This window comes from Cryptomeria japonica, chromosome 3, assembly GCF_030272615.1.
Source record: "Cryptomeria japonica chromosome 3, Sugi_1.0, whole genome shotgun sequence".
Lineage (NCBI taxonomy): Eukaryota > Viridiplantae > Streptophyta > Pinopsida > Cupressales > Cupressaceae > Cryptomeria > Cryptomeria japonica.
In genome coordinates, this window is record NC_081407.1 from 467,439,363 (window position 1) to 467,452,713 (window position 13,351).

A 13,351-nucleotide genomic window follows, 5' to 3' on the forward strand; every position below is an offset into this window, starting at 1 on the left:
ATTCCGTTTTGCAACAAAATTTTCTTATTATAGGGTGATGATATTGGAAACGTTTAAGTTTCGATTTGAATAGGGATTGGAAACGTATTTATAATATCTCAATAGGATATAACAAGTTGGGAAATGTTAAAATGGGCCTCAGTTTAAAATATAGGCCAACACTACAACACATTGTTTTCCACATTTACATGGCAATTCTTTTGTATCTTTTATTAGTAGGAAATGAATAATCAAATTGCAGAAATTGAAGTTCTCCTTGGAACTTGAAATGCCACGTGACAAGTATTTCACCATGAAGTGGATAGAACATTTTGTGACATGAAACCCATAAAAGCCAAGATTTCAAGATCTACATGAAAATTTCTGAATTTAAAAGATTTTATTTTATTTTATGAATTTTGATCTTCGCTGTTTGTTTTTTGGTGATCAAACCTGCTCTTAACAAAGCTAAGCACCATCACATCATGTTGTACACATCCTAACCTTTCCAACACTTTTTGATGGGGTCTTTTGGAGCTACTGTTGCAGAGTTATGCTCTTGACAACATGACCTACTAGTTTTTTGGCATGTTGTAAGAAAATTGTCCTGAGCTGTCATCTGGATCACCCTCAGAAATGATTCAATTTCTTGTATTTTACAAAAGGGCTACCTGCCACGTCTTAACTGAATCCCCTGTAGTATCTCTATTATCATTTTGAATTTGTAAGAAGGGTCATAAGAAAAATCTTTTGATGTGTCAGTTACCAAATAGTGTTTTCATATGATACTAGAATGGTTTGAAGTCCAGGAGCATGCATACATATTGTTTCCAGGTAACTCCATTGTAGGAACATGGACTGTGTCCCTATTCTCACACCCGCAGTTTATGGTGACTGCTTTGTAATATAAATGTATCCTTACTGATTCACTCAAGTGCCCAATTTGAGTGGTCTACCTGTCTCCATGCCTGTACCTTTATCCTCCTGTCTCCAGGTAACTATGCTTGTGGATGTCTTGACAGTTCAAATTATTTTGCATAGGGATGTACTGATCTGCTGTTTCTGAATAAATTTACTGATAGTATACCTTGCTTTGGATGTCTTTCTATATCTGTTACCAACTAAAAATAAAATGATTGTTTCATTGTGAACATCATCACCTGATGTCTTATTGTTGTGAATTTATTCATCTCTTTGCCACTGAACAGTTGGGTTGTATTCCTACAGTATTGAAGTGGACGACGCATTTGTGAGTGGCTCTTTCAACATGATATTCTTGCGCCACAGCATATCTCTGGCATACAGAAACCATAGAAACATTCTAGTAAGGTAATTTTCGTCTGCGCTGTTCAATTCTTTTATAGAACAAAATTGGACGGTGATTCTGAAGTTTAACTAACTGCTAATATAACATGAAAATCAGGTTTTTGCAGTAAAAATGTTTTTGTAATAATTTCCTTGCAAATCATCATGTGATCATTTTTTAGCTGTTGTGATATATAATTTATTATTGTATTTGGATTCTTTCCATGATCAATCAAGTTCCTTGATTCTCTCCTTATGTATTTTTGTGAGATGTTATATAATTTGTTGTAACACCAAAAACAAGTTGAGACATAAAACTCCATGAATTGTTGTGCAGATTTTCTTGCTCTAAGATTCTGTAAATAATTTCTTCACTAAGAGCAGTGCCGATGAGTTTTCTGCAAAGCTTTACCTTTTCCTACCTCTATCTTCTGTGCTGGGTAGTATTTTAGAATGGACATATCTAATTGGAATTTTTGATTGAATATGATATGCAATACATATCAAATGTTTGTTGATTCCTGCCACAAGCTTGTATGCTGCCTTATCGTTGAGTCTTAAATATTCAACCAGAGTTTAACTGCTGCTATGTGCAATGTTAATATTAGTTTTTTTAACATATGTTGGCTCAATTTACTGCAACTAGCCACAGTTTGTATTTTTGCAACTGTAATGTACTTCCCATTCTTGTGGTGCACTTGACACAGAGTTGGGGTAAGAAATCTGTGTTATGTGCACAGTTCCTCTTGTAGTTTGCGGAAAAGGCATTGGATGGATGTAGTAAGGAAAAGCATTACAATTTGGAAGAACCAAAAAGAAAAAATAATACCTGCTGGGTTGTATTTAAATATAACCATGAGAGCTTAATAAGATTTCAAAACTTAACCTACAAATCAAGAGTGTTCCAATCAATACAGATGATCTATGAGACACATTTTATGGAATTTCAATTCAATTTTGAATGTTTATGAAAACATTGCAAGTAGTAGAGAAACCTAACATTTCAGAGGTAGTGTTTTATTCTAGCAATCAAATTTGTGTGCACTTTAGGAAGTAGAGCTATGAACTAAAGTAGACTTTGAGATCGAAAGATTCTTGGCCAATGTTAGAGGTCAATTTATCAATGCTAAAAAACTCTGAACTGGGAGATCATGTCTTTTTGAGGTTAGAGCCATACAGTTAAATGTATCTGAAGCAATAGATGAAATACAAGAATCGGACATCCAATAATTATGTCGGCAGTAGCAAAAATCTTTCTTGGGATTTTATTGGAAAAAAATGGCAAAGTAAAAAGATGCTGAAAAATTCTGGAAAATAGAAAAGTCAAAAAGAAGGTTGTCTAAATTTCATTTCAAATAAAGGACAAAACACTGCTTGTCTATCTGGTCTAGCTCAAAATAAATTTTATTTTTCGCTTTTTAGAAACAAAGCATTGGTTTGGAGGTGGCATTTGAGGCTTCATGGACCTTTATGGTGCATGCAATTTATCATAATTTAATCGCTTTGAAACAAAGGTCCAAGCCCTTCCTAAAAGGTTGGTGTTAAGGCTATAAAGCAGTAATCAGGCTCTAACTGAATGATAATGGAATAGATTTTCACAGAAGAATTTGTGCCTTTGAGTACAGCCTAATCAATTCAATGTTTGGTTACATTGGCTAACTGAATTCTTTAATGTAAAAATGGAGTTTTTTATGGAAAATTCAAAAAACAAGTATTTTATAGGCCAACAGAGAAATCTGGATGAAAAAACTGTAGTTTATTTGTGATTTAACTGTCCTTGAGAATTGTGTCAGCATTCAAAGGAAGAAATGACAGTTTCAAAAATCATGCAAGTGATTCGAGGAAAAACATGGAAACCTGATGCAGATTGGATTGCCAATTAGGCTGATTGGTGATTTATTGTGGTTTATTATAGATTGTTGCTACTATTAAATATATGGAACCTACAAAGTTTTTCTGATGACAGCCAATGTGGTATACAAATTGGGACTACTGCTGCCCACAAGAGAATGCCGAGTACTTTATATATGTTTGAAGAAAGTGACTGGCAACAAGATTCCTTGCCAGATAGAGCTCCTGCAGCTAGTTAAAGAAGCAAGGATTGTATTGAAACCTGAAGCAATTTTGCAGACAAGGACTAAAATGCTGAGGATTTGGGAGATCATGGAATACCCCATTGATTGGAAGAACCTGCCAAGGGAAGATTTTAGATGGGATAATGAAGGTGTGATGCATAAACATCCACAGCTAGTTTGCATTGAAGACAACACTTATTTGAATGAAAGCGTCAGGGGACAGGGCAGGCATTTTATGCCCTTGGTGTTATATGTGCCTTAGGATATGGAATTGCCTTTGACTTGGTCATTTGATAAGTACTTGATTTAATTGTGATTTACTAATTGGAATTCATATTGACGTATTGTATTCTTGTATTGTTTTGGGATGCAGTCCTCACAAAGTGGCTTTCTTTTGAGCACTGATTTTCAGTGTATTATCATTCACTTCACTTACACTATGTTGTGGGGATCAATTCTGTTTTGTTCTCTGTTTGTGAAGTACTGCATCTGTTTTTGTGTTGAATAAATAACATTGCGGATCCCCATCATGCATCCTTTGTATTTCAGCCCTCATGTCAAGTGAAAGGTTATCACAAATGCAAATCCCATGACCTGGTAAGTGTGATAAGTGTTCACTGATCAATGTGATGCTGCCCTTCCATTCAACATTGCAAACATTGCATCCAATGGTGTCTCCTCCTATAATCAATTGCCCTGTTTGTGTCATGCAGCTGCACAAACTGAAGCAAAGGTTTCTCATTTTTGAATGTTCCCCTTGCAAATGGCTTCAAAAACTGTGTTGGGTATCCAATTGGACATCATTCCCAAGTCCTAATTGAACTTTTAGTTTGTGTTTGATTGCCACTTCACCCTTTTCTCCCCTTCTATTTTCTTGTTTCCTCATATCTATCTGCTTATCACTATGGAAACTCATCTTATATTCTAGGCATTGCAGGAAAAAGAAGAAAAACAAAACTGCAGCAAAGTGGCAAATTGAAAAATAAAAATGCTTTTTTGAAGTTCTTTTTACCAAATTCATGAAATATTTGGAAAAGTATGGGAAATGCACATGCCTTGCCTCCAATAAGCTGCAAGTACCTCCACATTCTTGCAAGTCTCTCTATTTGCCCTTCGTTTCCTCTTTTCTTCTTCTATCCCCCTCTTTAGTCTCTTTTCCATGACATTCAAAATCTGTAGAATGAGTAAGTTTAGGGTTTAGGGTTTTCTAATTATCAAAATTATCTTTTTTATATGTTATTTTAAAGTTTAAACACTTGTGTTATGTTGTGGGTATCTTTGACCTAGGACAATTGAGGAAGATTGCCAACCTGCTGGACATCATGATGTTCCCTACAATAGGAGGGATTTTTTGAAGTTCCCTGTAGATTGGAGACTTATTGGAATTCATAATTTTAGAGATATGACATTTGCAAAATAGATAAGAAAAATATGATGAGGGGGGACATTGTGTCTTCCCTCTCAAAACGTTCTTGATGTCCTTGACAATGTCTATTGTGAAACAGATGTTTTTCCATGGGAGGCTGTTCTATAACAAGTCTATCAAGAGCTAGACTCATGATTTACTGCACTTGAAAAAGAATCTCAGACATAAGTGAGGATGTATTTTCCATCAATATTTAAGTCAAAACTTTATATTATGCAAGTGTTCATGATAAGGTGAAGTTATAGTGTTATATATAGAAAATATAATTTGCATTATGAAAAAATAATTTTGTGATATAAGCATGAATAATTGGTGAGCATGATTGAGAGTGCTTCTGGGTTTAACTGTCTAGTATTTTTTTTGCATTCATAAGTATATCTGTATGTAGGAATCATGGAAATCATCAAAGCCATCAATTAGGTAACAACAAACCCTAATAAGCTAAGAAATGATCCTATCACACTCAATAAAGGAATGGAAGTGAGATTTCAGAAACAAATGCAAATTAAGGCACATAAATCTCCTTCATATCTCCTCCATTGTTTCTCTTTCTCCTCCAAATATGTGGGCTTCACCTACAAAATGCAAATGTGAGGAAGGAAGCAAGATTGCAAATGAATTTGACAGCGTGAGGGTATTCGAGAAGTGGTTAGTTATGATTGAGAAAAGAGTGCTCAATTTATAGACCATTTGATGAGGATTCAAAAAGGGCAACAAAATAATTAATTGGCATGATTTGTGACAAATTATGACAAATTGAATGACCAATTTCATGAGATTGCAAATGAATTCGACAGCGTGAGGGTATTCGAGAAGTGGTTAGTTATGATTGAGAAAAGAGTGCTCAATTTATAGACCATTTGATGAGGATTCAAAAAGGGCAACAAAATAATTAATTGGCATGATTTGTGACGAATTATGACAAATTGAATGACCAATTTCATGACAAATTGCTATGTGAAAATGTGACAAATTGAGATCAATTTGTGCTCATCAAATTATGACATGATTGAGAGGGAAAATAGCCCTTTGATTTATGACAAATTGAGAGCAATAATTGCTCATAGATTTTACATGATTGAGAGACAAAATAGGCCTTAAATTATATGACATGATTGAGCACAAAAAGAGGGGCTAATTAGGAGGAGAAATTAGTGGGAAAAATTAGGAGGGAAGAATTAGAAGAAATTTGAAATTCGAAAATTCGAAAATTAGGTGGAAAAGAGGAATTAGGAATTAGGAAATAGGAAATAGGAATTAGATGACATTAATTAATAAATTCTCATTTATTAATTAATTCATAAAAGACTAATTAGCCAATTAAATGAAGTATTTAATTGTGACACAAGACATAGGGTAAATGAATAAATTCATTTATCCTAAGAGAAATATTAGTAAAGGATTAATAATTAAAGAATTATTAAACCCTAAGAGAGAGACATAAATCAAGATGATGCCGTGAAATAATTAACATGATCATGATTTAATGATTGAATTGATTGATTGATATAATGATTGACTAATTAACTAAAATTTGTTGAAATCAATGCTCAAGATTGATCATGATGATTGAAATGACAAGGACAATTGACGAAGATAAATGATTGATGGAAAATCGATTGGTGATTGATAAATGATAATTGATTGATAATGGTTGATGACATGACATTGAGAATTGATTGGAATTGATTAGGATCAAAAACGATGATTATATGAAATTGATAGCTAACCATGATCATGAAATGACAATTGAGATTGACATCGATAAGACACAAATTGAAACGACTGAATAGGATCAAATAGGAAAAGAAAGCAAAAGAATGACACGATGTTGACAAATGATAAAGATCAAATGTGCAACATAGAGGAAGTGTTAGTAAAATGCGAAAACCTAAAAGAAGGTAACATAGACATGTTAAAGTATCACATCGCAAGCGTTGACCATTTTTAGATGCCTACAATATCTTTATTATCATTTGATACTCATGATTTCAAATATTATAACATTATAATAATACTGGCTTTTTTAATCCGTAGCACATATTAAAACATTTTAATTCAAACTAGCAAACATTAATCTTGTTATTATTATGTGGTAATACAATGTTAATTAGTATTTGAATTACTAATAATGCTAATAACTTTATTTTTTCTAAATTTACTACAAACCTCTAATTCAAAAAAATACTAGAGTTAAATCCAGTATCACAATAATTCTGTATAATGTCCAGCTACACTTTGACTTGGCAAAATGTATCATAACATGATTTTAAAAGTACTTCTTAAAGGATCGGTGAACACAAAATTCACCTAGTGGCATTGTGATAAATAGAGCATGTTTTATAAGTACAAATAATTGGCAAGTAGTTGCTTCTAGAGCCTCTGGGAGGGTTTGACAATTTTGGTTTTATGGGAGCCCTTGGAGTCTACAAGGAGGGCCCTATTCACATTTAACATCTGAATCAAAGGAGCATTATCACAATATGGCCATTGTATCCTACTCTTGAGTGATGAGCTTGCAGCGTATCTGTACATGTTGCTTGCATCAATACATGACATTATATTTCTGTGACCGCCTATACTGTATAGTGTTCCACTACACTTTCAAATGGGAAAAATCAATCATAACATGGTTTGACAAGTATCTCTTTAAGGATTGGTAAACACCCAATTTGTCTGCAGGGTTCACCATTTTGCCCTAATGAAATTGGAAGGTTACTTTGTAAAAGTTTTTATTGGTTTACTGTTTAATTTGTAATTCACTTTTCATTTTGTTCTATTTAAGCTAAAGTTCTTAAATTCACTGGTTGTCATTTTGCTACTGCTTTCATTGTGGTGATATATGACAACTTTGATTGCATTATTTGTCAAGATCCATTTTGTTCCTCAATTTAATCTCAAATAGTTGTCTTCATGTATTACTTACTGGAGAATTGGCAGGATTGCTTCAGCTTATGCAAAGAATGATGATGCAACAGTTCTTATCAATGGTCATTATGACAGTCCATTGGGATCCCCTGGAGCTGGTGACTGTGGCTCATGTATAGGTTGGTTGTTTGGTTTTCCTTAATATGAACTTCTAAGGCAGATTGGTAGTGATTTCCTTAATGTGCACTACATGTTCAGTAGATAAAAAATTTGGTTGCTCTTTTTTTTTTTAAAGTAATGTTTGTCTAAGCACTTATGCTTGTTGCCTTTTACGACAGCATCAATGTTGGAAGTAGCACGCCTCATTATTGATTCTGGATGGGTGCCGCCCCATCCTATCATTTTTCTTTTTAATGGTGCAGAAGAGCTTTTTCTCTTGGTAAGCATTTATCCTGTAAAGTTTAATGGACAAGTTTGGTATGCACAGGGCTTCTTGCAAATCATAATAAAGTTCCAATAGTTTTATGCTAGAGTTTTTATTGATAATTGAACCTTATTATTCTATAGACAATAACATCACTTTGTTTCTTCTTTTCTTTATAGAATCACATGCTTATGTTTTTAGTTATGAATCTTGATCTCTATTGATATTTATACTTTTGATAAATTCTGTAGCTCTTTTCCTGAGATGACTTACCTATTTCTTAGTGTTCATGCAAATTTTTTTAGTTGTTTCAAATTGCTTAAATCCTTTTTCATCTTTCTAATGGAGAAGAGAAATGCCTTTTCTCCAGAGGTCTCCTTTGCACAATGCTGGTATAGTTCGATTTTTTCTGAGAAATTTTCTTCTGCATTCTTTTAACTGTCATTTAGTATTTCAGAAGCTCTTTTCATACCCCATGGATTTTATTAATTATCTGCATTTCCAGTCTTCACATCATGTTTGGCTTTCTCAATCATTGTGATCAGGTTGTATGCTCAATCACTGCACACATGTGTTCTGATATAAACATCAAATGGCTTTTATCTGTTTATACCGTAACCAGTATGCACCTTTATTGCATTCCATTTTACCTGGGAAATTAATGCTTGATTGATAGTTGGAAGTTGTGTGGGAAAAAGTAATATAGGAATTGCTGATCTGAGCCAGTATTTAGTTGAGATGCCTTTTCTATTTAATGATGACTGATCCGGTTCTTTCTGATGCAGTTTCACTAATTTAAATTTTCTTGACTACTAATATGCTTTTATTCAGTACTGTATGACATTTTTGCAAATTCTTGTTATAATCTTTGTAATTTGTTGCCACTTTGTTTCTATAGTCGTTGTTTGTGTTAGTTTTTACGTTATTAATTCAGTTTTTCTGCATACATTTGTTTTCAGGCATCTCATGGATTTATGACCACACATAAATGGCGGGCCACAGTTGGAGCCTTTATCAATATTGAAGCAACAGGCACAGGAGGTCTTGGTAAGCTGCACATGATTTTCTATCTTCTTGGATGCACATGATTCTCCATCATCTTGGATATATACTGATTCTACTGTGTGGATTTTATGTGGTACTTAAAAGGAAATTTTCTCAGAACAATTATTAGGGAGCCCACTGACTGACTATAGTGGGGGAAAATCTGAAATAGAAAATTAATGATCTGGTAGTCTTGATTAAATTCCAAAAATTATGTTATTGCTGGTAAAAGTCAGCTTATGTATATATCTTTTTGCACTCTCGGGTTTACAAGTGGAAGAAATAGTAATATGATTGCTCATGAAATAGTAACATGATTGCTCATGCTCATCTCTTGTCTTAAGGAATTTTATGGAAAGTGAATCCTGTTTCCCTTCCTTAACCACATATGATATAGAGTAATTCAGCTGTTATTCCCATTTTTATTGCAAGTTCATTATTAATGAGTTAAACTGTATGTTTCTAATTTTCATTACCACATTGGCAAGATTGAGATAGTTGATGCTGTTTGTTCTCTTAACAGATTTGGTTTGCCAATCTGGTCCTGGATCATGGCCTTCTTGGGTTTATGCCAAGTCAGCAGTTTATCCAATGGCACACAGTGCAGCACAGGTGCTTGTTGAATTTTGTTTTACAGCCCAATATCATTCTTATAATATTTATTTATTCCTGTTTAGAATGTTCTATATTTCCCTGCTTGAGAAAGGTTGCCTTATGGATGAGGACTCTTTGCTTGTGTTCAATTTTAAAGTAAAGCATTTATCTACTATTGGAATGCCGCTGTGTTTGATTATGCATATCTTATTAGCTTAATATGCTCTCCAAATATTCTTTTTGAAAGTGTGAATCACATTGTTATTGGGATTCTTTCTTGTAGTTTTTTGATCATCATGGCCTTTAATGTAATCAATGGCAATCTGTGGATGAAGCTTGTTGGTTAACAGATTTGTCCTTTCTTTAATTTATATATGTATATTACAATATTGACTCGTGCACACCCCTTATGAAAGGAAAGCAAATGAACCAACAGTTGGGTGAACCGAATTAAGGTTCATCCTCTGCATTAGAGGGCAGCTCCTCGTGAGATTTACAATGAATTTTTATGCAGTTAATTTAGAAATGAATACACTTTTCACCAGAAAGCGCGAAAGGCTTTCACATTCATTCATCAACACAAAAGAATGCTACAAAGATCTATTTTTAAGTGTAGAGCTCACAGACTCCTACTTCCGCATATATTCATTCAATAAACTCAAAATAAAGTAAACTCAAAGTAGTGTAAATGCTGATCGATTCTCACTCATGCCTCATAGGACAAGGGGGATCAGTGCCATTTAAACAACAATGAAACTTCTTGTAAACAACGAAAAATCAATGAATTCACAAACACAGAAAGAACTGGTAATGAAATGACATATTACGCACATCAGCATACATCTCAATAGAGATCGCTAATCCTTCAAACACACAGATTTTAAAGATTGCCTCAAAATAGCACATTTCATTCAAGTACCAGAAATATCAGTTCTGAGAAATTCAAGGAAAATCAAACTGTTCCTCCAAATCAAAGTTTTACGGGCCTTAACAAAGCTTGCTTTTTTTACATATATAGCCTCTAGGCCAATAGTTTGTTACAAAATAACCCTAAACCTTTTAACTCTAACCTAGAGTCAAAGAAACCGTTTACTTTGAACTTTATGAAATTAAATAAACAAAAGCCGCAGATAGGATGATAGCTCATTCGTTATCCGATCAAGACTCCATTGTGGAAGAAGCGACCGCTGATTTGTTTTGCTTTTCTGCGGCACCACACACATTACGCCTCCCCAGATACGCTGCTGAAAAGTTCAAGATAACCTGAAAGTATGGGAGTCCGATGTGTTGGATACGCTGCTTCCACACTTCCTTGTCCATGTTCACCTGCGTAACCTTTTCTTTATGTGCCTCCAAGTGATCAAAGTAGACTGTCAGCATTGACTCTATCCTCGCCACTTTTGAAAAGTCATCGGTGGTCAGAGATTTTGTTTCTTTTACAAGCTGCACTCTTTCTTTGAAGATCTTGGCCATATCTGCCCATCCTCCTTCATGAGTCGTATATCAATGCACTTTAAATCCTTCTGCATTGTATCAATCAAATCCTTCAACCCTTTAAGTAATTTAGCAGATTCCTCATGGCCTCGCCTAATAATCGAATTTCTCCATTCAACATTCTTTCTTGACACATAAAGCACATTATCATCCAGATTTTCCACTGGTTTCTCAGTTAGGAATTTCATCACACCAAACTTCTGCACATCATTCATTTAGGCCAAGACTGCCACCCATTTGGTTCTTTCCTTCTCCCATGCAACAGTTTCTAGCTCTAGTTTTTTGCTCATAGTTATGGTGTCTTCATATACTTTAACCAGGCTGACAATGTAGTTCGAACCTTGCTGTGCAATAGAATCAAGCCATTTATCGAATATTTCAGCTATCATGCGGCTCCTCTGGACTTGATCTAACAGATTCTGGTTCATCGGTGATTTGGGATCAAAGGACAATGTCATATGAGACAATGGCTGAGGGTTTGGATGATGTATGGCGTTGATGTACTCTGCCATTTGAGTGACGACCTGTTTCAGCTCCTTTTTATCTTTCTCATCCTTCCAAGACCTGGATATCATCCTCTTTGTGGAGGATTCCAGGTGTTTAGCATCTACCACCCTTGAAGCAACTCCCAAATCAATTTTCTCCACAGTAAAATCATCTTTAGTGGCCTTCTCTGAATCTCTGCCTAAGATGGGTTTAGCTACTTCAGCCACCCAATGACCCGTTGTCTCGTCCACTTCCACCATTGGCTGCGTTTTGAGCTTCTTTGGTTTAGATACTTTCCCGAGGCACTTGCTCACCATATCCTCCATGGGAATTGTAATAGGGACAACATTACGTTTCTTCCCAATCAACGCTCCTAGCCATCGAGGAGTGTTGGAAGTTTCTTTAGACGGTGGAGGTGTTTGAGCATCCGGGGAGTCAATAATAGTCAGAGTGCTCATTGGGTTTGGCCCTTCCTCAGGTTCCTTGTATCTGTATCCTGCAATGGAGGGTTATTCAATACTTGCTGATCCATTGTCACTTCAGTTTCTTCACCCGGATCCAAGTCTACAACAATTTGGTTCACCACTGGTTCTCTACTCTTCTTTTTGCTCCTCAAGCGAGTAACTCAGACTGCTAAGGAATTCAGTGGAGACCTCTTTGACCTTTTGGGTTGAACCTCTTCAATAATTGGCCTTGTGTCACCTGCAATATCAACAATCTTGTTAGAGGAAGAAGTAGGAATCTGAGTTGTAGCACATGGACCAACTGTTAATTCATGGGGAGGCATGTTTGAATCCTTTTTGAACTTTCGATCCCTTAGCCATTTTTCTGTTCTTCTTATGATGTTGAAGGACTTGGCTTGAATGCTTTCTTCCTCTCTTTTATCCCAGTCAATTTCAGGAATTGGCTGCCCTTGAACCTTTTCGTTGAATTTAGAATCTAAGACATCTTCCCCTTCCTCTTCTTGTACACAAGATACATTAATGGGCAATTTCATGGTAACAACCTGCTGTAGGGTGAACCTTGACCATAACCTCCTCCTCACTTCAAATTCATCGCCACAGTTTTCCCAGTAATCTTCTAACTAAGGTTCATGGAAGAAATGGTCATCCACATTCAAATTTTCTACAGCATATCCCCTGTTGTCAAATTTTCACCTGGCAATATAAGGCTGCAGATTCATTTTCTTGAACTCCAATTCTAAGTTCAAGGCATCAGATACAGATTTACAACTGTAATAACCAAGTTCAATAGGAAAAACAACTCCAGATTTACCCTTTGTCCCTAATCTTTTGTCAATGTGAGCCAATTGTTGGCTCACTTCAATCTGGGTAATTTGAATGGCTCACCTTCAAAACCGCCCACCCGGATATAAGTAAATCTGGAAAATTGGATGAAATAACTTCCATAGATGCTAACCAGCTCCATGGCCTCTGCTGACATTCTTTTATTAATATCCCCTTACAATACACCTAGATCGATCTCAAAATGGATCTTATATAGCATATAGACTTTAACCTTCAACTACAGTAGAGTAGCTGTCGGAGCTAGGGTTGGCGATTAAATTGAGACTGCAACTGGAGCTAGAACAACAGCTGTTGATAACCCTTTCTGGTCAGTAATTGGCAATATTTGAAAGACCTGTGAGTTGTAGGT

The 13,351-nt window shown here is 35.2% G+C and overlaps 1 protein-coding gene across 3 annotated transcripts in view; it reads left to right on the forward strand.

The window, feature by feature from the left end:
• LOC131041381 (uncharacterized) overlaps window positions 1–13,351 on the forward strand; it is a 145,608-nt gene that overhangs the window by 30,016 nt on the left and 102,241 nt on the right. For 2 of the 3 annotated variants that reach the window (XM_057974432.2, XM_057974433.2), the window contains 5 exons: window positions 1,207–1,308; window positions 7,726–7,832; window positions 7,992–8,092; window positions 9,037–9,124; window positions 9,645–9,733. In XM_057974432.2, the coding sequence (XP_057830415.2) occupies window positions 1,207–1,308; window positions 7,726–7,832; window positions 7,992–8,092; window positions 9,037–9,124; window positions 9,645–9,733 (487 nt within the window). Of the gene's footprint in view, window positions 1–1,206; window positions 1,309–7,725; window positions 7,833–7,991; window positions 8,093–9,036; window positions 9,125–9,644; window positions 9,734–13,351 lie in introns of those variants that run through there. The other variant, XM_057974434.2, reaches the window with a different exon arrangement.